Source organism: Nannobrachium achirus, assembly GCF_963921795.1.
Source record: "Nannobrachium achirus genome assembly, chromosome: 7".
Lineage (NCBI taxonomy): Eukaryota > Metazoa > Chordata > Actinopteri > Myctophiformes > Myctophidae > Nannobrachium > Nannobrachium achirus.
The window spans coordinates 17,476,039-17,502,483 of NC_137816.1; the positions used below are offsets into that span (position 1 = coordinate 17,476,039).

General features: G+C 40.4%; 2 protein-coding genes across 2 annotated transcripts; both read left to right on the top strand.

Annotated features, from left to right (window-relative positions):
• Positions 1-255: 255 nt before the first annotated feature.
• Positions 256-10,249, top strand: LOC308288124 (uncharacterized protein). Its single transcript, XM_080729469.1, has 4 exons — positions 256-463; positions 2,178-2,316; positions 7,753-7,892; positions 8,202-10,249. Exons 1-4 carry the CDS (start codon positions 400-402, stop codon positions 8,258-8,260), a joined length of 402 nt encoding a protein of 133 aa, XP_080585595.1. The 5' UTR covers positions 256-399; the 3' UTR covers positions 8,261-10,249.
• Positions 10,250-12,458: 2,209 nt separating this feature from the next.
• Positions 12,459-25,846, top strand: vps26a (VPS26, retromer complex component A). The gene is made up of 9 exons (XM_080729756.1): positions 12,459-12,515; positions 14,568-14,717; positions 16,578-16,653; positions 18,890-19,046; positions 19,263-19,427; positions 19,690-19,796; positions 22,009-22,110; positions 22,553-22,662; positions 22,957-25,846. The coding sequence occupies exons 1-9, from the start codon at positions 12,513-12,515 to the stop codon at positions 23,071-23,073; spliced, it is 987 nt and encodes a 328-aa protein (XP_080585882.1). The 5' UTR covers positions 12,459-12,512; the 3' UTR covers positions 23,074-25,846.
• The last annotated feature ends 599 nt before the right edge of the window (positions 25,847-26,445 follow it).

Genomic DNA, 26,445 nt, shown 5'->3' on the forward strand with positions numbered 1-26,445 from the left:
TCATTTAGCTGGCGACCCCGTGGGACTCCCTCAAGGACCCCTGGGGGTCCCTGGACCCCATTTTGAGAACCACTGGTGTAGGCTACATTTATCATTTCTTGAGAGGATCTTCATTACGCAATACGATAACTCTCCGACACAAAGTGTTCCACCTGACAGGGGCGGTATAAAAATTTCCACAAACGGATGTTCTTCTAACACTTTCTACCCAAGACGATTTCAGGAAACACTGACGCATTAGAGGGGCTGAGCTTTTTAGGGGGAGTCCTACTTTGTGCTGTAGGCTGAAGCATATTTCACCTCACAACAGAAGGGAAAACATCGATCAGAGGAGGGGGTTTTATTGTTTTTGCGTGTATAGGTCTATATTCTCGTTTGCTCCCTTTTGGAATCAAAACCATGTCTAAAATGAAGATGATTTTGTCACTCGTTGTCTTGTGCCTCGTCTTGGATAACGGTCTGGGTAAGTCATGAACACGCGCATTAACGACACGTTCCGGTTATGTGGGGTGTGTTCCATAGAAATATTAGCCTGCAGAAATAGTTCAAGAAAATGTTTTGAAGCGAATCTTAAAGTTTTTCTTTTACTTTTTTGTTTTACTTTCTTTTCTCTTTTGTTTTTCTTTTTCACATGTAGGGGGCTATTAACTGTTGGTGCTGTTGGTGCGTCATGAAGATGAACGATCGTTTAATCACACAATCACAAGTCAATTTTATACAGAAAAGTCTATAGCAGCCCTAGGATTTTTTTGTTGCTGTTGTTTAAAACTCAGTTTGTTCTTGAACATTTCTTCTTGGACATTTTGTACTGTTTGAGTTTTTGGCTTTTGGCCATATCAACACTTGGATGTGAAAGTATAGGGCTATGGGAGAATAGGCTAGTGACGCAGCCAGCTATAGGCATTTTTCTTTTTTTGTGTGTGTTGAAATATCAGTGGTGATAAAAGTACTAAAATGTTTGACTTACTGTAAAGTATCAATACTGCAATATAGAAATTAAAAGTACAAAAGTAAAAAGTAGGTCTACTCATTATGCAGTCCCACTTTTCACAAGTTTTCTAATGTATAAAAATACATTCCAAAGGGTCGAAATGTAGCTATATAGGGCTGAGGGGGTTAATGTAGACCTATGTTTTGTGATAATGAAAATCTACAAAGTATCTATAGCCTAAGTTTCAAATGAATACAGTGGAGTAAAAGTATATTTGGATCCGAGTAGTGGAGTAAAAGTAAAAATGTTATAGAAATTAGAAAAAAATCTAGTAAAGTAGGCAACAAATAGGCCTACCTCAAAATTGTACTTACTTTAGTAAATGTACTTAAGTTACTTTGTTTACACCATGTCTTTTATGAAAGTTCATTGCCAAATAGGCAAAATTAAGTAAGCACATATATTGATTTCACAGACTTGTTTCACAGTTTAATCCTCAGCTTTGTCATGACTTGATGTTTATTAGAATTGTTCAAATATTCTTTCATTTCATAATTGTCGTAATTCGCTGGTGGTTTTCATGCAGCCTACAAGAGTGAGCGGGGGAGATAAGAGTTTACTTAAGCGCTGTATGGAAATTCTTTCTCGCCTACAAATGAAACGTAGAGCATCACATTCACAGCACATTCTAAAAAATGCCCCAGTGATATACGGTATTGTCTGGCTATGTGAGGCAAACCTTGAATTATCCCAAGACTGAATATGTCTAAAACTGTTCAAAGAGGGGAATCAAACTAGCAGCCTTCAGGGGAGTGGTCAGGGAGTGATGACTAATATGCTACTCATAGTAAGGAGTAGTACGTAAATAAGTATCCAATTTATACAAAATCATAAAAACTTAAAATTTCATCAAACTTGCATTGTTGCAGCAATCATTTTACAGTCATTTGTGTCTTGATTTGGCCCAATGTCCACAATGCTGTTAGTCACAGGAATACACTACCTGAATTAGGAGAAAAAGAGTTTCCAGGACATTTGTATTTGAACTATCATGTGAGTGTGCGTGCTTGCATTCGTGCATGTGTGTGTGTGGACATGGTAACGTCTTTCCCAAGAACATTTCTTCAGAGTTGGTAAGTTCGACGGATAGTTGCATGACTCAAACCACAAATAGAGCAAAGAAAGTAAACGGAACTGAACTTTATCTATCTGTCTGTCTCTCTCTCTCTTTCTCGCCGTCTCTTAGGAGCTCCTACGGGCAGGTATATGTTTTTGAGGTGCAACCCCGGTCAGGGTTATGCCAACTGTGTCAAGCACAGAAGTCCAGAGATGGAACTGAGCCCAGACCTGCCAGCCAGACTGCCTGCTGCTGCTGCAGATTACATGTATGTACTTGTGTGTGTCTGAGTATATGTACGGTACTGTAGTATGTGTGCATGGATACCTGTGATGGAAAAAGCTTGGCCTGGTGCACAGTAGGTGTCTGCCTGATGCTGCTTCCTTTAGTGCTTAATTCATACTGTACTTTTAGTATACTTAGCGGCCTTTCACACCCAAAGTTCGCCTAGAAGGTCCTTTTCAGGGATATAGTGCAGTAAAAAACTCTAATGGACACACATTTCTTTTTTTTTTTAATATATAATTTTTATCCCACGATTTTGCAACCCATTTTCACCTAGTGCCAATTGCCTATGTAATCACTGGGCTCTGCTCTCCCTCCGCCGCGCCTGGGGAGACAACGGACTGACCTCATGCTTCCTTCAATGCATGAGTAGTCCAAGTTGTTTCTTTTCACCTGACAGGGGGGATTTCCCCCGGATGGACATAGCGTGTGGAAGGAACACGTTATTCCAACCAGTTCCTTTCCCCTCCATCAAGCGCCCCGGCTGGCCAGGGGGAGGCATTATTGAGACCAGGATTACTGCATGTTTTTGTGAGGGTATCAACCCTAGGAGACACGGGGAGAACATGCAAACTCCTCCCAGAAAGGCCCTATCGCCGACCACACCTAGGGTGTGGGCGCTGCTGATGCGGAGGGAGAAACACGCCCCCAGCACCCACATGGACACACATTTCTAACATCAACAACAAAACACATCCTCACAGATACAAAAATACAAATATAAAAATAGCATAGACTCGCAAACTAAAATCGGACCCAACAAGTTGTTGTGTTGACAGACACAACTGTATAGGATTCTCCAACTAATCAGTAGAAGCAGCGTTATAAGACACTGCTTTGGCCCTGGCACAAGTAGGCTGTGTGGTGTGGTGCCATGCCAGTGGAAATGGGGCATTAGTAACTAAGTATAATCAGTAAACTTAGTAGTCCCTGGTTTATTCTTTTTTTGCACGTATGAGACATCAGTGTACAACAACTACTGTGTACTAGTTGCGACCAGTTACCCATATATGGAGACTAGTGGTACCCATATATGGAGATCCATGTACTGTATATAGTACATCCCTTTTATGCCCATACATGGAGATCCCTGTCTGAACCAGCAACACATATATGGGTTGTTATCCTCCATATATGGGCATTCCCATATGAAGTCCTGTTAGATATGAGCTCCATATATGGGCATACAAGGGATTCTGTTAGAGTCACAACATACAATATATTTTATGCCCATACATGGAGATCCCTATCTGAACCAGCCACACAGATAGGGACCATGTCATGGTCATCTGGCCAGTGATATATATATCGATGACATCAGGGATCTTCATTGATGGGCATAAAAGGGATTCTGGGGAATACCCATACATTGACTTTTACATAGGTGATGTCATCTGTGATATCACCTGTGATGTCACAGTGATATGTCAGGGGAACCACAGTGTCAGGTGTGACCTTCAGAGATACACGGATACGTGGACAAGATGTGCCGGACATCACAGTGACATCAGAGCATGATGTCAGAGCGGCAAACCCATAGACAGTAGAAATGTGTACACGTCTACACAGACACGGACAAGCTGTGGCGTTTCTCATTGTAAACTTGTGACTTACGGTCGCAATAAATCAGGCTCTGGGTCCAGGTTGGGACAGTTGTTACACTCTCAAAGTTAAACGAATGCTGAGAGTTTTACAGTGCACTGACAATTGGCTTGGTTGCGCGTCTTGGCAGTATTTGTCTCAGATCTCACCAATCATTGTTACAACGAGTCCAGAAAAGCAAAACATCTACTTTAGGGAGTACAGTATATATTCAGATGAAAGCACACAGCCAGCCACCCACAGAACAAAATGACACTGACGTTGCACTGTCTGGAGTTGACACCTTGGTCAGCAAGGATCTGACTACACAACCTCTGTTTAGTTAGATCCTTGCTGTGTGTGTGTGTGTGTGTGTGTGTGTGTGTGTGTGTGTGTGTGTGTGTGTGTGTGTGTGTGTGTGTGTGTGTGTGTGTGTGTGTGTGTGTGAGAGAGAGAGAGAGAGAGAGAGAGAGAGAGAGAGTTTTTTTGTGTGTGTACGTGCGTGCGTGCATGCGGAGATCTTCAGTCACTCAAGGTCTATGTTTACGTTTGTCGCATTTTTTTTATCAGATGTGCAGATTAAAAGGTGATAACGCAAACGCACCAGTCATGATCTTGTTATTATATGTTTTAAAAGGAAAAACATTTTTTCTTCCCATGATGCCCTTTCAGACAGTTTTGCAATATCCTACGCAAGTTTCACTGTGTAGTTACGAGGTAATGGTGAAAGAGAAAGGGTTTGATAATCTTCGACTCAACTTAAATTTCTCTTCACTATTTGTAACATCACAAGGTTACAAGTGTATAGCAATTGCAGTTACTTAAACAATAAGAAAAGGAGGGTATCAAAATAATCTATCAGTTACCGTAAATGAAGTGTGTATTAATAATAATATAAAGCAGTGTCTCATGTGCAAGTAAAATACATCATCTCAAGTGTAACTTCACTCTTAAGGAACAGAGCCAGCAACAAACTATATTTAGATCTGAATTTAGCCCAGGTTGAGGACTCCAGTCTGACAGACGAAAACCATACAGTAAATTTTCCTGATGATGTGGATTCAAACGTGGCTGACAAGCCTTGTCACTGCCTCTCCATCTCCCTCTCTCTCTTCTCTCTCTCTCTCTCTCTCTCTCTCTCTCTCTCTCTCTCTCTCTCTCTCTCTCTCTCTCTCTCACTGTGTGTGTGTGTGTGTGTGTGTGTGTGTGTGTGTGTGTGTGTGTGTGTGTGTGTGTGTGTGTGTGAGTGTGTGTGTGTGTGTGTGTGTGTGTGTGTGTGTGTGTGTGTGTGTGTGTGTGTGTGTGTGCGCGTGCGCGTGTGCGTGTGCGTGTGCGTGTGCGTGTGTGTGTGTGTGTGTGTGTATGTGTGTGAGAGAGAGAGAGAGAGATACTGAGGAAGCCTGTGTACTATCACATGTTTTACCTCAGTTTCCTTTTAAAATGTCAGTAGACATTGCAAACACTGTTGCCATCAGATTTCAAACGTATATCTTCAAGAAGTTACTTGTTAATAATTATCCACACAAACGGGAAATGGCAAAAATAGCCAATCTAAAAGCTCACAATTTGTTGTATCGTATGTACGCGTATGAGATTGCTTTTTTTCTTTTTTTAAGAAAACACATTTTGAGTAAGGTTTTGTAGAAAAGAAACAGTGGTCGCACAGCCTGCATCAATGATGCAATAAACCTTTTTTATTTATAAATTACGATTAGACATCAAGTCTTCTTCAGCATAATGTCAAAACGTGGGTAATTTATAAATAAAAAAAGTGCATTGCATTGTGGCTGCGAGTTGTGCGACCTCTGTTTCTTGTCTACATTTGTATCTCCCGTGGTCAGCACCTCCTCACTGCTGGTGTGCGCTCCTGTCCCTTTGTTTGTGAGTTACAAGGTTTTACAGCAACACTGACATTTTCTCTTGTGTCAAAACACAAAAAACAACGAGAGGAATTTCCCAGGCATGTAGTCTTCTATCACACTCCTCCACCTCACAGCATATTGTAAAAAAAATACCTTTCTAAAGATTATCTGCTTTATCAGATAAAAGCAGAAAACGTTATCAGCTTTCCTGGCATTTCCGGGGTTATTGTGCCGATCAGTGTGTGTTCAGCGTGAGTTATTGAAATTTGCCTCCCTCCCCTCTCTTTAATGTAATTGCAACATGTTAAACCCACACCGTATAAGACCTCCTCCCACATTATACATGATTAAAAACTCCAGACTTTCAACAGTAGCACTCCTCTAAATTGTAGCCTGCCATGAAACAGGAAGCCAGATGGAAGTATTGAGAGGAAGTGGGATGTGACGGCTCATGGCCTGTTGCACTGGTCCATTGTTCTGTTCTGTGACCTGCGTCTGTAAAATTAACTGTAGACTACTAGCCCTATTCCCAGGCTGAGAATGAACATAATATGAACAGCTAGGGATACATAATTCAAATACCAAACATTGGCAAATGTGATATCTTACTCTTGAAATGGTGTATTAAAGCTGCATAGTAAAAAAAGTTACACAGTATAACTTTAAACCCTTTGTCTTGTCTAAAAATTGCAAAGTAAATTACATACTGTTTTTCATCAAATCCAGGAGTAGCCTACTTTGATATTTCTTTAGTCAGTGTTTGTTTCATTGAGATGTGATAGTAAAGAAACCAAGGGCAGATAGATGGGGAAGGCACTCACATCCAGAGACTAGCCACTCCCACCTCTCACTCCCAGCGATTGTAATCCCTTCCATTCAAAATGTGTACATGAGATCGCTGGGAAAAGCCACCCACTGCCATACCCACCTTAAACAATAGGCCTTGCTGAAAGTATACTGCCGTCTGTTATTATTGTTATTGTTAGCTGTTGTATGTATTGTCTGTTATAATGCAGTGGAAATGAATTTCTCCTTGGGGACAATAAAGTCTAAAATTCTATGTTAGTAAGGGATCGTTCAATGTTTAGAATGAGGGGTCACTGGAGGATTTTGAAATGCTCTGGGGAAAAAAGCATCACTGTGAGGTGATACATATATTTTTCATGGCCCTTCCCAAGTGATTGAAAAAACGTGGCGCTGATCGATCCAGCAGTTTGCAACATTAGCTCCGGACACAAAGAGACACACAGGCAGATACAGTACATACCTGTACATACAAACAGACAGACAGACAGTCAAACCAAATAACGATAAACATAAACAGTATATTTTTTGGATTCCAGTCTCAATTTGTATTTGTTTTTCTTTTACTCCAAGTACCTTTTGACTTTTCAAGAGGCTTTCTTCAGCAGACAGGCTGCAGCGGTTGTCCTTTTGGACAGGCATGACAAAGTGGTGGGTTAGAATCACGTTCTTCAGTCTTTATTGTTTATATGTATACATATGTTTAGAATTTTATCAAATCAAATGTATACAGTATAACCCTCCCCTGGACTCCCTTGGACTTATATGACCTCCTCTGTTTTCCTCCTGTGGACCCTCCCATAAACACAGAACAGTCTGTAATGATGCTGTAGTGTAGGCTATCTTAGTTGTCGCTCGGAAAAATGTCAGAATAGGGCTTTAGACCCATTAGAGATTCCCTTGTGGTCCCCTCATTTTGGAACATTCCATTTCAACCAAATCAGTCTATTACAACACTATATGAGAAACAGGCTGTGTCAGCTGAGTCATAACAAACATTCAGTCCTACCAAATGAAGTATGCAAATGCAGTGTATCGCTCATACACTGCCTGCCAAAACCTCAGTGACTGGTGAAGAACATCATTAATCACTGGAAACACAGGTTATAATTACAAATAGATTTAGATGGGTATCCCTGTTTACACTTTATACTCAATTATTTTGATTCTAGAGAGGCAGAGCCTGTGGAGGAGGATGAAGGGCCAGTGACAGAAACCCAGATGACCGAGCCATGGGAAGGTTCTGGTGGAGTTGAGGGTTCTTCTGATGGATATCCATGGATGGCAGACAAGGCACCTGACGCTGGTTCTGGTAGGTCCTTGACGGTGAATGAATCAGATTATTGTCAATTGTCTATGTTCACACTATCTTCTACATTCTCACATCATCTACACCAGACAGAATGTCATTTATGATGCAAGAATGAATTGACAACAAACAACCTTTCGATGTTGATTAATCTAATGTGTCTGCTACTACAGTATGATGTTGCTTGACCTGGACTGTTAAATATATATATATGGTATACTGTAGTGCACAGTAAAGTGCTCAGTGTTCATTTATCCATGTGTTACTCTGACATTTGCTCAGAGTTAAAATACCACTCCTTGCTTTCCACAGCAATGCCAGCATTAATGCCAGCAGCCCAGGAACTGAGGGAGGAGAACCTGCTGCTGTAGAGAGATATGCATGAAACAACACACACACACACACACACACACACACACACACACACACACACACACACACACACACACACACACACACACACACACACACACACACACACACACACACACAGTTCATGGAGTGAAGTAAGACATTTTTGAAAAAAATAAGAAATAATACACTTCCCCCAGAGACACCTCCAGTGTTGTACATGTACATGTAGCAATGTACATGCTCAGAGTTACAAGCAGATCAATTAATACTGAGGTCTTTACTGAGTATAAACAATATAAATTGCCATGGGCAATTGCTATGTGCGGCAGGTCACATTTCTTATATAAATTGTTGTAGTTTGTGAGACTATGGGGGAAACGCTCTTTAGGAGCAGAGGAACATAAAGACCCATAGAAAGTAATTAACCAGGGTTAGATTTGTAAAAGAAAAAGAAAAGAAGATGGGGGGGGGGGTGTCATTTTGTAACCACTTAAGCCCTATATTGTTTGTACGACAAATAGCTGATCTACAAGCTCACATAGTGTTGCGATGCAAATCGTTGTGTGCTTGTAGATCTGCTATTTATGCATAATATGCAATTGTTAAAAAAAACAATTAAAGAAAGAATTTGGGCAAATTTGCCTCAAAAGTCAATTTAATTTGTTAAATTGTGACATTATCAAACAAATATATCAGACAGTCTACATTTGCCAAAAGCAGAGATAAAGCATATCCCCACTGGTGATAATAAAGAATGACCAGAGGGGGGTATGTCAAAAGCAGAGGCATGGATTCCCCCCCATCCAACTCTGCCTGTACCTGCAAAAACAAAGTGATACACTTTATGTAGATATTGAATTTTGAGTTGTTACCTGTATTCTCTTTCACCATTGGTGAATGTTGTATAAAGAATATAATGGAATATTCATTTTATAATACAAGTTTTGGAATATACTTTGACCTGTGCAATAAAACAATGTGCCTTTTTCTATACCTTTGCTCACTGTGTGCAGCAGTGGCTTCCAGCTATTATTTTCAGAAGAGCCCCCTGCACCACCCTATCCCAGATAACCCTTTATATTATTTGAGCAATCACATTGGCTCTCCCACATAGGTGGATGAGACCATGTTTTATAACTTACCTTCTGGATATGCTACATGGTCAGCAAATGAAATGTAATGTACTGTAGATTTACTCCAGAGGAAATGGGCTTGAAAATGCTGCCTTCCTGACAAATGCATTTCAGTGATAATTCAGTCAACTAAAGGCCACTTTTAACCTCCTGTCCCTATTTTGGGCATGCCATTATAGGCAAACCCCCTGTGAATCCATTGAGTCCATTATAGGCAAAAACACCAGCTTGTGAGCTTGGATTTCGGCCATTTTCACAATTTGTCCAATGACTAAGTATAGCCTATAGGGCTTAAGTGGTTAGAATGCTTTTTAATGCCTTTTTACATGAGAACTCAAACCCTAAAAAATAAGATTTTATATATATATATATATATATATATTGTATACCGGTATATTATTTAGTTGTCATCAAAATAGCCGATCTACAACCTCACAAGGTGTTGAGTTGTGTGACGTGTCAGGATGCTGTGATTGATATCAAGGAATATTTCATTGAAAAAATGCTCCAGTCTGTGAATTGCTAATTGGATTTGAATTTGGAATTGGCCCTTATGTGCCCACAGACTACAGTTTTAAACCTGTTTGAATGTGAGTGGTTAGCTTGGAATTGTGGCTTTCATATTGTAGCCCAGTGCTTTGTACATGTACATTTATGGAAAGTAGAAATGTTTTTATTGCAGAACTTATTATTGATAAATGGATTGTGTAATCTATTTTTCCAAAATAAAGGGAATGTGTTTGCCATGCAAGTTCAATGTATAAGAAATATAATAATACTTTAAACACTGCAGGATCTTATCAAGTAGAATTACCGGTATTTCATCAGTTTGACAAATTATCATCCTGCACCTCTTTGTAGATTCTGAATAGAAAGGAGTATGTGATCGATAATGCAATAAAAAAAACTATTTTCATCCTCTTAACTGTAGTAGATTTTAGGTTTCAATGGGTTTCTTGTGTACTCCATAATTGTGTTTACAATCATACACAACAAAACGGTACAGTTCAGGTAAAATATGGGATAAAAGTGACAACATAATTTATTTAAAATGTTATTTAAAATGTTTAATGGTAATTCAACCAAATATTTAGCCTATAAATGACAAAGAGAGAGATAGACAAAGGTCGGGCCGGCGGTCAGATCATAACCTTTGTACACTGCTCTACAACTTACTTACTACTCTATGTCATTTGGGTTTTGAAAAATAGACATTGTCTATGATGTTAAGGAACACAACACGTGCACACAATGTTGTCTGAGATGACGGCCTGTTTAGTGCATTATGCTAACAACGTTTTTCACAAATGCAGTTGTTGTTTCACACTTTATGGTAGGCCTACATGTTGTGCTGACAGGGTGTTTGCTACTGCGTGCAGTTTTAAGACTTCCTGTTTCTCTTATCACAGCTATACCACAAGCGCTTTTATCTCATCCATGATCACAGCCTATATCACAGTCCTTTTATTAGGCTACAGGCTAGTGGTGTGGACCTTTTTATATTATTTGCCAAGAATAATAATATTATTACTCATATATATATATATATATATATATATATATATATATAAATATTATTGGTGATATTTGAGAAATAATTTGGACAAAATGTATTTCAGCAGAGGGATGAATGGGACAAAACAAATGCATGTAGAAGAAAGACTCCAGCGCCTACACAGCATTAGCATGCTGCTATAGAATCAAATGGGTCTAAAATAGAAGATTAATAAAATGATTATGCTACAATGGGTACACATACTGTAAATAACAACAAAAGCGGGGGAAAAAGTGAAATGCAATAAAGTCAAAACACTAAATAAAAAGACAAAAAAATAATCTGTAGACCAGAAAGACCAGAAAACAAGTATTGGCCTGAGGGTGGCGCTAGAGGAAAGTCAGTGGGTTCCTGAGTCTACAATTGATGCTCACTGTAGGCTACTGTAGTTATCAAACAAAGGTAGGCCTACACAGAATGTGTCCAGTCAGTCCAAGAGTTGAGAATTCTAAAGATACTTGCAAGTGTAGCCTACACTTATAGTACTATATATAATAGGCCTAATAATAATAATAATAGGCTAATGAAGCCCTTATTATTAGGCCTATTGTTGTTATGATTATGATTACTATTGTGATAAACCACTTAAAGGGGAAGACCACCCATTTTCAATATTGAAATATGTCATTAATATACCTTAGAGGAGTTGTGTGGAAATAGAAAAAAAGTTCCCCCCCTTCTGTGTTGCCTAGAACTGGAGGATTGATTTTGGGGTTTGTATTGTAAAGTACAATGTGTGATGTCATCAAGTTGTAATTTACAATACAAACCCCAAAATCAATCCTCCAGTTCTAGGCAACACAGAAAGGGGGGAACTTTTTTTCTATTTCCACACAACTCCTCTAAGGTATATTAATGACATATTTCAATATTGAAAATGGGTGGTCTTCCCCTTTAAGACCAACATAGCTGCTCTACAAGCACAACAATATAGGCTAACTTTAAAAAATCACTTGAAATAAATACCTATCAAAAATATAGGCCTAGTATTTTTTTGTGTTTAAATATTTGTGTCTGCGAGACAGAAAAAGGTAAAGAATTGATTGATTGATTGATTGATTGATTGATCGAAGACTTAATTAGAAGTTAGCACAGGAAGAGTAAAGGTAGGCCTAAGGTAGGCCTACTTTCTTATTATAACTCTATGGGCCTACTACAGGACAGCCTACAGTTCAGATTCATACAAGGTCTACTAAAAATAAATGATTTAAACCACAAGAAAGCGCAAAATGGCTTGTTTGCATTGGGGTCCTTAATTTTTGTACTCAATTCAGAATAAAAAGAAGAAGAATCGCCAAAATATTAAATATGTTTAAAGTGCTAAAGTAAAGGTGATTTTGATGCTATATATTTCATAATATGTTTTGGGGGGAACCCCCCAAGGACCTCCCCACGAGCCACGACTGAGAGCCGCTGTGTCCCTGAAGTTGTGCTGTTGCTCAGCCTCAGAGCCTCAGTGCCGCCCTCTCATATGACTGAGGTCACATGAGAGTAAATCTCACTACTGTTTGTCAGACAGCAACACACTGGGCTAACGGGGAGGCTAACTGTTAGCTTCCTTCAACTGTCTGGACGGCCGACATGGTGAGTCTACGAACAAACAATACACAATAACCAGAGCAGTTCGTTTTTATTCTGTTCTATTCTTGACACTAGTAGTTATGACTTTAACCTGGTTGTGTTTATAACAATAACACGCCCTGTGGTGGGCGTCTTATAATGTTCCAATAGCAAAGACAGCTAGCACACACACATACACAGTCACAGAGCCACACAGGCCTGTCATCAATGCACTAATCCCTCTTTTTAGTAAGAGTAGAGTTAGTAAATGGATGTCTTAATTGTAATATTCCATCTTGGCATAATCCTCAATGCTAGTTAAGAGTTGCAAATAGTCACACACAACAGCAAATTAATGTGTTGTGCAGTTGACTGTCTGGGCTTAGTCACTTGGCTAATGAAGCTGTCACAGTAGCTCATGATGTGCGACAGCTGTTCTTTCTATGATTACAACAATGTACAGAATGTGGGCTGATGGCTGAGTTGGCTATTTCTTATGCTGATCGATTATTAATTGTCGCAGTAACTCAGATCACGACTAATCGATATTATACTCTAAGCCCACACAACATCCTAAATTGTATTGTTGTGCGATTCTGAAGAGTTTCATTCACTGTATTTTAAAGCATGGCAGTGATGGCACTGACACCACTATGCAAACCCAGTGGCAATCATTTGGGGGTCACCTACATAATATAGTTGGTTTTCTTCAATTACCCTTTTTCTAAATATTGTAGCTATTTTCTTTTTCGTCCCACAAACCAAATTATATAAATAAGGACCCTCTTGTCTCCCCCAGAAGAACCTGCTATAGTTTACACAAAATGACTAGCACAATGTCAGACCCCCCCCCCCCCCCCCCCCATCCATCCATCCATCCAAAGCCCCCATAATGAAAATATTGCCTCTAATAAGTAGTGTATATATTTTTTTATATAAAATGTCTAACCGATACTGGGCATTTGAAAGAATTCATTGTGGAAAACTGGATATTTAGAGGGTGAACTCTGTGACTCTGTCATGTGTGATTCATTCAAGTAAAGTAATTCATCTAAGTATTGTCCTGCTAGTTTGAGCATGCATGTGTTGTCAGCCTATCCCCAGAACGAGTGCATCTCTCCACTCCGACATGTCTCCTTTCCGACATGTCTCCATTCCGACACTAACCCTATCTCTAACCCTAACAATTTCGGAGTGGCGACATGTCGGAATGGAGAGAGCCTCCCCCCCAGAACAAATAACGTGGGCATGGAGGTGATTTTCATATTAGTATACAGTCTGGCAAACAGTCGAGATAGACAGTAAGAATTATTATAATAACTGGCTTGGGCAGGGTGTATGACTCAACATTATGCTGTTGGCGACTCAGACTGACACGACTCAGAGGCAACTAGAAGCAGTACTCTTCCGAGCACAGGTCTCCACCAGGCCACACAAATCGGCCTGTTATAGCGCCACCATGAGGCTGATTTAAAAAATGTGGGGCAGAGGTTCTGAATTAGCATCCAGGGAGTGTGTGTGCTCAGTTTGGCAGCGATCGGGCCAACGGCACCGGAGATTAGCTGGTAACAACCAGGCCACACAAATCGGCCTGTTATAGCGCCACCATGAGGCTGATTTGAAAAATGTGGGGCAGAGGTTCTAGATTGGCATCCAGGGAGTGTGTGTGCTCAGTTTGGCAGCGATCGGGCCAACGGTGACTGAGATTAGCTGCTCACAAACTGTGAGGACGCACGGACGGACGGACGGACGGACGGACGGAGGGGAAAACATACTCTCCCTCAGCCTTCGGCTGGTGGAGACAACAATCTCAGTTTTTATCTTGTAAAGTGTGTGTGTGTGTGTGTGTGTGTGTGTGTGTGTGTGTGTGTGTGTGTGTGTGTGTGTGTGTGTGTGTGTGTGTGTGTGTGTGTGTGTGTGTGTGTGTGTGTGTGTGTGTGTGTGTGTGTGTGTGTGTGTGTGTGTTGGGGGGGGGGGGGGGGGTACATATTTTGTGTGTGTCTTGAGGTGTCTTATTTGTTCCAGTAAGGAGGATTGTGAATTTTGTGAATATTCTATTCTTTTCTATTCTTCCAGAGTTTCCTGGGGGGTTTGTTTGGGCCGGTATGTGAGATAGATGTGCTGCTGAATGATGCTGAAAACAGGAAGACAGCTGAGCTCAAGACAGAAGAGGGGAAAGTGGAGAAACACTATCTGTTCTATGACGGAGAGTCGGTGTCTGGGAAGGTAAAATATGTTGGCTCTTACCAGTGTTCATTTTGACATCAAATTTAAATTTAGTTTTAGTCATATTTTAGTAACCTGAAAAGTTTTAGTCTAGTTTTAGTAAATATAATAAGATCTACAGTAAATCTACAATATTATTTTGGCAGGCCTTGATGGCATCGTAATGGCAGATTTTACACTTGTTGCATGCTGAAAATATCTGATCTACAAGCTCACAAAGATCTGCTATTTTTGGAGCTTAATGCACAACTTTGTTTTTTTTACAACAAGGGTTCATATTTTAGATTGTAATTACCGGTAGAGAAAAGAATGTTTTCATTTACTGCTTTCTATCATTTAGCCCTTTTAATTATTTTTATTTCAGTGTGTGGGGGCGTGCGTACAAGTGGCTAAATATGTTTTTTTAGACACAATAAACCCACAGCCAAGATGCACTGCAATCCTTCATGAGAAGATGTGATTTATGGGAGCTAGTAGTGTTACTGTAAATATTAATAAAGACATCGCCATCTTATTGTGTCTAAAAAGACATAGACCAATTATTTGTTTACAAACAATGCACATGTGACTGTATCATGTAATCAATTCCCAACAGATCCCCAAACCTATTGTTTTGGGGAGCGCTGGTTATTCAACCTCCTCTTGTATGCTAGTGAGGTGCGCCCATGGGTGCGACTTATCGAGACATATACCTGTATACTTCATTGCACAACGGTATTCCGCGTCAAGAGTAGCTGATATACAAGCTCACATCGCATCACCAATTCAACCGTTCTGAGCTTGGAGGTCTGCGGCTCTGCGTGTGACACCGTCGCAGGACGGAGCAAAAATTAGGCTTCATGGACTGCAGCTGGGCGAGCAGTAGCTGCTCTGGAGTAGCGCTCCCTCAGTTCTGATGACGGTGAATGGAGGTGGGGTCTGAAGGGCAACTGTTTTGAATTGCTATTATTGTTTAAAATCAACAGAAACCAAGGATTACATATTTCAAGAGTGAGAAATCACAATAAAAATCCTAAACATTCTTCCTCCACACTGGGAGAAAAACGGTGTCTGAATTTTGATGGAATGCATTTTTAAACGTGAGTGCAGTGACCACTTATCATCATGGGTGGTGGGGTTCATTTGGTGCCCACTTGCGCACGCATACTGTTTCTTATCAGTGTGACATGGACCATTAAGGCATCTATTTAGCCACTTGTACACTGAAATCAAAATTGCTGAAATGACGATAGAAAGCATTAAATGAAAACATTTTAACACTCATCTTTTCTTTTCTCTAATTACAATCTAAAATATGAACCTTTGTTGTAAAAAGTTGTCCTTTAAACCCCGAGTGCAATAAAATGTCTTTTAGTTCTACTGGATCTGTTCACACTGTCTGCCACATAAATACAGGGCCAATGACAGTGCAATGATCTGCACGGCTTGTGGACTAGTCACTAGTCTATTAAATGGTGCTGTCGCTACTCGCTACTAATCTTTTACTAAATACTAGTTTAAGTTTAAAGGGGAAGACCACCCATTTTCAATATTGAAATATGTCATTAATATACCTTAGAGGAGTTGTGTGGAAATAGAAAAAAAGTCCCCCCTCTTCTGTGTTGCCTAGAACTTATTTCAATATTGAAAATGGGTGGTCTGAATTTATAATCAGTGGAGCAATTATTTTTGATTTCTTGTCCACCTTTGGAATTACAGCCTGGCAATGTAACTACACAACCCAAGTCTCTACTGAGTTTTTGAGAAATCCTAATCAGACATGGTTATATTAGCTGTTTGTGTGACAAAAAGGAGTGATATCCTTGTTTTCAAAGACAGGTATTTTGAGTGTATAGGTCAGTGTTTCTGTTGTCCTCGCAGGTGAATCTGAATGTGAAGCAGGGTGGAAAGAGACTGGAGCACCAAGGCATCCGTATCGAGTTTGTTGGACAGATTGGTGAGTTTACACCATGCATTCAGCCTAGAGACATTAAAGTTGACTCTTACTACACAGAAAGTGCCAGAAGAACTCTGTGTTAACTAGAGGTGTGAATGTTTACACATGCATGTTTATGCATAGCAAATGTTGACAAATAAAATAAATAAATAAATGTTCACTGGACAAATGCTGCATAAAATGCCTTTCTCCAAAGCATGTACATTATTAGCCTTGCAACAGCCAGTCTCTCCCAGGGGAGAGTCTGGGGAGTTCTCCATAGACAACGCATTACGCGATGACGTAGTTACTCACTTTGACTGACGGGTCCAGTCCGTAGTCATCAGCGCATCAAAACATTTCGGGAGAACATCAAATACGTCTTTTCCAGACAGAAATTCCAAAGGTGCAAACTGTTGTTCGTTTTTAAGTTATGAGATGCAGTTGATTTCAGATAAAACTTCGCTTAATACAGCTTTTATTTGCGATTTGTGAACTCGCGTCGGACATGGGGTCCGCCATGTTTGTTTACAAAATGCGAGAGCTGTAGCAGCCGCTCGACCAATCAGGAGCGGTGTGAGGCGGGTTCGCTCAAAATGCAGCCTTTTGATTGGACATTAGAAACCCAAGTTCTAATAAAGAGGCTCGATGGGAGGGACACCAGACCGAGAAAGGAAGCACATTGGTGATTACGTAGCTCGGGATGGATTGCGAGGCTAGTACATTATAGCCTAGCACAGCTAAACAATCCACCCATGTGCTGCAGTTACTTGGCTGCATTAGTATATAGGCTGGCTATGCCAGGTTATGTACATTACCATTCACATACGGATACGGACAGCGGAGAAAACCATGCAAGGCACCAAGCTGCTAATCAGGAGCAGCTATAGTAAGCGTCTTCTCAAGGACACTTTGACACACAACCTCTGATTCTTAGGCTACGTCCTGAGCCACTGCCACCTTCTCTTTCCTCTGCAGTGACAGTTTGCATTCTAATAGTGGATCATACGGTCTATTGTCCACTGACCTCATTCCCAGGCTCTCTGTGTCAGCAGAGGTACAAAATGCAGTGAAATTGAAGTGTGCATGTCTTGAAGAGATCATTGTGTGGAGAAGTCATAAGAATGTATTACAATTAAATATGGATGGATATGGATATTGCACACTGCCCAGCCCTACTGCAAGTACAAAATGCGAGCTCTTAAAGACAAAATATGTAGCTTTGACAACCAGTTGTTGTACATCCTTGAACACTATCGTAATGAACAGGTCACCATATCAACATTGATCGTTTGAATGTCCCTTTATTGCTTATAGGCATGCTTTTAATAGGCAGTCATTCATTTTATTTCTATAATTGTATGGAACATCTTAAAATGTTGTTTAACGTGTTTGTTGTTTTGTCAACTTAACAGAGGCTATAGCTACATTATAGTACACGTAACGGTTTAATGATTAGAGGAAATATTGTTATAATTTGTTACAGCCATAATGTTAACTGGGAAAGATATGTTTTATGTTAAAGGTTTCCACCTCAGGCTCAGTGCCATCTGACTTTTTAACTACAGTAGATGTTTTGGCATGCATTTTTGCACTGTACTTCATGGCTGAAAAACTCAGCAACATGCATGAGTTACCTCTTGTAGTTACTCTTGTTTGATAGAACATGTGCTTGTCATGTGCAGCCTGCAGCTTGCCACAGTACAGCTAAATCCACTTTCTGCTAGAATTACTGCATGGGAAATCTGCATTAGCGATGAATAGAAAGACCATGAAAGACAGACCCCCTAACAGACTCAGAAACCTTGCTTCTAAGTCTGTTAGGATTTGTTTAAGCTCTAATAAGATGTCATGCTTTTTGATCTGATCCAGTGTCTTGAGATCGAGACTCCAGAAATGATGTACAAAACAAGTTTGGTCTAGACATTTGGTCTAGGTTCTACTTCTAATGTGGTACTGTGTGTACAAAATCACATTGAACACTGCAACATTTCAGGCCAAAGGTGGTACTGCAGCTGAAAATGCTCTGAGAGCCATTGAAAAATGAGAGACTCTCTATTCAGGAGTGGTAATTTAGCCTCAAACCTTTTGAAAAACGTTTTTGGGACATAAACAATATGACATAAATACTTTTTAAATGCATGGTGTATCACCTTTAAGGAGTTAACATTTCTTTAGTGGTGTTGGATTTTTTTTTATGGAAATGCTTCCCACTTTGAAAAAAATGAAAACAAAAAAATGCTTTCCTTTGTTGCAGAGCTGTTCTCTGATAAAAGCAACACCCATGAGTTTGTGGACCTGGTGAAGGAACTAGCTCTGCCTGGTGAGCTGGCCCAGAACAGGAGCTATGACTTTGAGTTCATGCAGGTGGAGAAGCCCTATGAGTCCTATACTGGAGCTAATGTCCGACTAAGGTAAAGTATAGTCAACCACACAGATGTTTCTCAGCACCATGTGTCATACAAAACTTAGATGAAAGTGTTTTTAAAAATGATCTTAAATAATTTCACCGTAACGTACAGTATGTTCTGTAAGACATTTTGCACCAGGAAAGAATGTCCGTCCTTGGCATAATGTGTGACATAGACAAATAACGTAGGTTTCTGCTTCTGTATGTGTTTCTCCTCCAGGTATTTCCTAAGGGTGACAATAGTTCGTCGTCTGTCTGACCTAGTGAAGGAATATGAGTTGATCGTCCACCAGTTGGCCACCTACCCAGACGTCAACAACTCCATCAAGATGGAGGTTGGCATAGAAGACTGTCTGCATATTGAGTTTGAATACAACAAGTCAAAGTAAGTATTGCTTTACTCCAAGAAAGAGTCATTTCATATCTTGCTCACCAAATCTAATTGTAAACAAATGTAATTGGATCCAGCGAATCCTTAGTCTGAGCTGAAGGATTTCTATTTTGAACTGGTTTTCTCTTAACCTGTTTGGTGCCAATCCCGAGTTTCCCCGAGTTTGGGCTGTTTTTGAAGAAAAAAGAATCGTAAAAAAAACAATGTTTTGGAAAAATGTATTAGGTGTTAAAAGTGTTAATTGTCTGTTTTCCAGGTATCATCTTAAGGATGTGATCGTAGGAAAGATCTATTTCCTGCTGGTCCGGATCAAAATCCAACACATGGAACTGCAGCTCATTAAGAAGGAGATTACTGGTATAGGTAAGACTTAAGATAGCTGTAGGCCTATATGTCAAACTTTTAACATTAAGTTAATCATTACATCATTAATCATTATAACAGATTACTGGAATAGCCGTCCTGCTACGGATACGATTACACCAATCTGGTACTGCTGAAACGATCAGTCAACAAAATAAACATTGGGCACTGGAGTGGTGGAGGGCTAAAGTACCAGCCCACCACTACAGAGTCAGGAATCCACCTTGGTGTCTCCGGCTTGGCGAGCGTCTACACGAACACAATTGCCCATGTTCAGTTGAGGGGGGCGGGAGGGTGATATTTCTCACTGCACATACTCCACAAGGGAACTGGTGAGGGAAAAGGGGAAGAACTTAAGCAGTTAAAACTACAAAGAAATGAAGCAATAAGATCACGGGGCAGGCTGGAGAAGTTGCACTGTGTACACTTAAGCTTATGTATTCACCTTTGACCTTTGACAGCTTGTATACGGATCGTTGACCTTACTTTCAAATAAACTTTGCATCGGAACTAGAGTGCAGCGCCATTCTTTAGACTTTATAATATGGCCTCTGACAGATATTAGACTTGGACAGACAGAGAAACTGGCTGTTTACCAGCAATCTGGGGGCGGCATAGCTCAGGGGTAGAGAAACCGTTATTAGAGCACGAAGGGTTCCCAGTTCGAATCCGGGCTCCCCCTGAGTGAATGTCGAAGGGTCCTTGGCCAGGCAAGAGGATAAGAGGGATGCCAAAGAGGTTTACCGTTTTATGGATGAGGTGAGAGAGGACAAGACATGCAGATGACTGAGGAAGATGCAGAGAACAGAAACAGGTGTTCCACTATGGCGACCCTTTAGCCGAAAGAAGAGGAAGAGTGAAGAGAGAGGGGAAAGACCATAGACATAGAAAGGTAGACGCCTCCTTCGACTCTGATGCATGTGCATCGAGGGACTAAGGGAATCACGTGTGCATTGCTTCCACATGCGTCACACATAGGGAAGTTGCTAGGCCAATCAGAGGTAGGATGTTGCCGCGCAACATCGGAACTGGCTCTGTTGAATTGAATTGTAGTCCTTGGATAAGTCCCGGGAAAAGTCGCGCTGTGATTGGACAGTAGTCACTTTGACTGACAGCGTTCCCTTAGTTTTTCCAGGATGTCCGGACTACAACTGTTGCACGTCGCTCCAATGAACTGCAGAGGCGAACGAGGCATCTAGCTCTTTATATCTGTGGGAAAGACAACACAGTAGGTATCGAGATAGAATTGGAACATGCATGTGGTCAATGCTCTACACCAGCCCGCCACACACATTGAATTCCTTGCCAGCATTGCAATTATTTATATGAAGCAGTGGGGATGGTATTGCTTCAATTGCTTACATGCAAAGAAGACCAATAAGAAGCAGAGACATTTTGAGTGCACAGCCACTTGTAGTGATGCTGTTTGGTTGCAGGATAATAAGCTTGTGAAGATGTCAACTCTTCTAGGCTACCTGAATATTGATTGATTTTGTCCACAGTTATACACAGGAGTGCATGCCCTGCATTGATGCGGGCAGGGTAATTGCAGTGATGTCATTTACCGGTTTTGTGTTTCCAAAAGACCTGTATGTTCCCAGAGCATAATTGGTGGTTCCCACACATTTTTACCAATTCATTTCCCAAACCTTTCCCAAACCTTTCCAGAATATTTAACCCAATTTCCAGGACTATATAACAATAATTCAGCTCAATAACAGGTCGCTTACTCCTATGCGCAATGCCCAAAGACAGGTAGTGTATGCCAGTGGTTCTCAACCTTTTCAGGCCATGACCCCCGAAATAATCATGTTTTAACTGGGGACCCATTGCGAGGCGTTGTGAGCATGTAGATCGGCTATTTTCACAATTTCTGCCTCTAATATTTGACAATTTGGCCCATGTTTAATTTGAGGTATTAACAAAAATCAATAACCAAAGACAATGCATAGCTATTTTTTCCAGGACCTTCCAGGACCCTTGATAAATTCCAAAACTTTTCCAGTACTGGAAAAATATTTTTCTAATTTCAAAATATTTCCAGGAATTTCATGACCGTGGGAACCCTGATAATTGGTGTCCAAGACCCCCTGGCCCTGGTTTCCCTAGCCCCTCTGATCAGAGCTTATCCGTTGGGGTTGATGAGTGGGAAGATCATGGGATGAAGACTTGCTCTGTTTACTCTTGATCAAATTTTTGTCATTTTGTCCAGGTCCCAGCACTACCACAGAGACTGAAACGGTTGCTAAGTATGAAATCATGGATGGAGCTCCAGTTAAAGGAGAATCCATACCCATCAGGCTGTTTCTGGCAGGTAGGAATTTCTCTTATTTGCACTCCTCCCCTGCCATGGTACCATCAAAATGTATTTATTATTACTTTTTACATTGCCCGTACTTGAAAGGACATGCCTGATTTTAGGTATTAGAATCTGACTCGCCATGTAGAGTATAACATAAAAACAGTTGTTTTTTTGTTTGTTTTACAGTAAGACTCAGAGCTCTTTAAAAAGCGGTCATTTTAAGAACTGAGGCCGATTCTAAAACCGCCTTTTTCTGAAAAACGTATTCAAAAATAAAAATATAATGATACCTCTTTATACTGTACATAGCAACAACTACCCCAAAAGGGGTTGCCGGATTGAAAGCTATAGTTGCGTTTAGGGGTTTCCAGTCATCACCTTTGAGAGAAGTGTTTCTGTAACAAACGGGGAAGGATGTGTTGTGTGATTGTGTTTTTGCTCCCTCTGTTGACAGGATATGATCTCACAGCCACAATGAGGGATGTCAACAAGAAGTTTTCTGTTCGTTACTTCCTTAATCTGGTGCTGGTGGACGAAGAGGACAGGAGATACTTCAAACAGCAGGTAATAGGCAGAAATATTTAAATGTTGTGTAGGTTATCGAATGGTTGCACAGGCAGCTCTATCTGTGACAAGCAGACTAGTTTTCTTTTTACCTGGCTTAACGTAGTTCTGAAATATGATGGCTGATCCTTGTGTATAGTATAGTATACATTTCTAGATTTCTGCATTCATTTCTATATCATGTTCTTCTTTCTTTCTTTCTCATAGAGGGCCTCTGTGGACTCGCCACAAGAGTTCCCTTTGAGATTCTGAGTATGGCCCTTTGTTTGATTTCCTCTCTGTCCCTCTACTTAGGAGATTGTCTTGTGGAGGAAAGCCCCAGAGAAGCTGAGGAAAAGGAATTTCCACCAACGCTACGAGTCTCCCGAGCCACGACCCCAACCAGTTACTGCAGAACAGCCAGAAATGTGAGGGACGCCCTGTTGGACTGAAAATACACACAGAAACACCCAGACTCCTCACTGCTAAACAGACAGATGTGAGCTACCCTCCTGTCCACCCCTGGACTGAGAAATATTTGTAGACATGCACATACTTACATACATACACACATAAACACCCGACCCGCTGAACAGCCTGAAATAATATTGTAGGGGACCCGACCACCTCAACACCCATACACTCTCTCTTGCCTCCTGTCAACTGAAAACGCATACACACGCAGAAGTTTGGGCACACACACACACACACACACACACACACACACACACACACACACACACACACACACACACACACACACACACACACACACACACACACACACACACACACACGCATGTCAAGTCATGGAATTATAAAATTCAAGGCTGCTGAATGCAAATCCAAAACATGAGCTCAAGAAGGAAGGGCGTCAGGGGTAGCGAAGGGCAGCGGGTTGCAAATGTACTTGACATAATAACCAGGGAAATTGACAATACACAATCTGTTCTGTTTGATTATATATTGACTATATTGAGAATACACGCGCACACACACATACACAAATGGGACAGTTATAGAATTCCAGTGTGCTGAATGCAACAATAAAACTGGAGTGAAAGGGAGAAAAGAGTAGAAATGACTACAGACAATGCACACTAGCTTTCTTCTCTCCTCTCTTATGTCAAAGCACTGCAACAGGAGCTTCCATCTGTCATCCTGCACAGCAGTCAGTTTTCGGGCCACTCTCTTTTACCTCCCTATGAACGAAGGCACTTGTTACAGCCCGCTCGGGGCCAGTCAAATATTCAAGATCACTTTGATTGTGGATGATTATATTTTTTTTATTTACTGAACAGTGAAATCCCTGTCCAATCTGGGTGGTTGGAACACAATGCTTGGTGTGAATGTTTGTGACCCCCAGTTAAAGCATCTGTGACCACATGACCGTGTTCTCGTTTGTCCTCATAGCACAGAGCTCAGAAACTGCCCAGTTATTGTTGTCTTGCGCATGCTTGAGTGATAATGGCAGTGCTAACTGTGAGGCCTTTTCACCTGTGGGTCCTTGCTGAAGTGCAGTGCAAAGAAAAGTGCATCTGAACAATTAAAACACGTGTTCAGTCTTAAAAACGTTTTACTTAAAAAGTGAAGAGAAAAATCCAACAGAAGAGACGCCATATTCTCATCTCATTTCTTTCACTAAAGCATAATCATTTAAGGCCTGTCCACCAAGCATTTGGTGATATTAGATATCAGTGAATAAAAAAGGAAGATAATTTAAAACATCTTAAATGCAGTGATTTTCCTTACTTCCAAGATGTAGTAACCCATTTCAGGAAATAAACTGGCTCATTGGTTGATTATTTTCACCTGAAAAATAATACTCCACACAACATTGAAATATTATATATTGGGTTTAGATTCATATTGTTTGCAGTGATCACTGCTGTTCAAGTTTATCAGGCCACTACAGTTTTGTATCCATTTCAAGGCAATTATTTTAAGGTTCAGTTAAACTATTGCTTTTGCCAGGTTGAGAAATGTAGGTCCAACCTACCGTATGAAATAATGCTAATGAATGCTAAGGAACAGCAGTTTCTATTTGGATTTGGAATCATTTGAATGGAAAGTTAACTCACCCCAGCTGTGATTGATGTACTGTTATTGTACACCTTTTGTCCATGTCATGGTCAATCCATAGAACAAGATGACATGGTGTATTTTGAGCGTGTTACAATTAGACTTTTGTATTGCTCAACTTTATTACTATAAGCAAGCATCCTTTGGGGCTGCACTGTCTAAAACATATACTGTCATATTAAATCCAGCAATATTTCACTGTGATGTTCTGACCACTGGTTAAACTCCTGCTTTGAAGAAGTAAAAAAAAAAATATATATATATATACACACACACACACACACACACACACACACACACACACACACACACACACACATCACATGACCGTGTAGGGTGAATTAGCCCTTAAATGCTGATTTGTGGTCAGTTTTGCACTTTCCCCCTCTATTGGTTATGTTGAGGAAATGGTCAGAGAAGATGATACCTTAACACTCAAGGACAACTACTGTACACCTCAGAAATATCACGTCTGTAATGATGACTATACTAGCACGTATATATAATATATACTGTATATTACTACTTATTTGGTTATGACGTAAGTGTAATATTTCAACACTGTCTGTGTAATTGTTCAACCAAAGCTGGCATATTTGTTCTGGGTATTGTTTTCATTACCTGAAGATGACACTTTTTTTCTTATGTAAACTATGCTTGCCTTTTTTATTTTACACCTTTTCTTAATTTGCTGTTATGTTTTTCTTTGTGTCAAAATTATTTTTCCCTTTCTGAACATTACACAATGTACAGCTTTCTTACAGACGCAGTTTTTCAGTTTGGTTTATAAACATCTAAACTTTAAGGTAATGGGGAAGAAAGACACACATCAACCCCATGTTACCCACTGCATGTTAATCTTTATAGTACTGTCCCATCTGCATTTGACTTGTGACTGATTTCTGTATATACCCCCAGCCCAAATATATAGCTAAAATGAATCAATAAAGAAAATTTATACTGAATATTTTTGAACAATGATCTGTGACATAATTTAACCGTCTGAGGTGGTTATTAACTATACAGTAGATCATGAGTCATGACTGGTTTTCTATTTGCATGTCATTTAAATGACAGTCAAGTTGATCTTATGTTTATCCACTGTAGTCAGTCATAGCTATGTAAGCTTAATGGCTTACACTACAGAATCAAATGGAATTCAGTGAAGTGGTGAGTGCAACAGAACTGTAGGAAAACAAAATATTTTTATTTTAAAAATAATTTGATCTTGTCAGGATTCACATCAATTTATTTCGTAAGGAGGCATATAAATATTCTGCTGAACTTTACTTGTTACTTCATTGACCAAGGTCCCCTGGGGGCGGGGGTCTACTATGGACTATGGTATTTCTATTTATCTCCATAGTCTACCTTGTCCTCATAATTGCGACCGTAGGTCGCAGTTAACTATGAAAACCGGCACATCTTGTCCGCATATCTCTGTAGGTCACTGACACTGTGACTGTGGTGCCCCTGACACATCACTGTGACATCACAGGTCTATGGGTTTGTCGCTCTGACTAGAGTTCTCAACAGGCCTGAAAATTAAGGGCCGGCCCGACTAGTTAGCATACATTTTAGGCCCTACCCGGCCCGAACACGGTAGAATTTGAGAACTCTAGCTCTGACATCACTGTGATGTGAGGGGAACCACTCTTAACAGAATGGGTTTGCCACTCTGACATCACGCTCTGGGCCTCTGGCTTCACTGTGATGTCACAC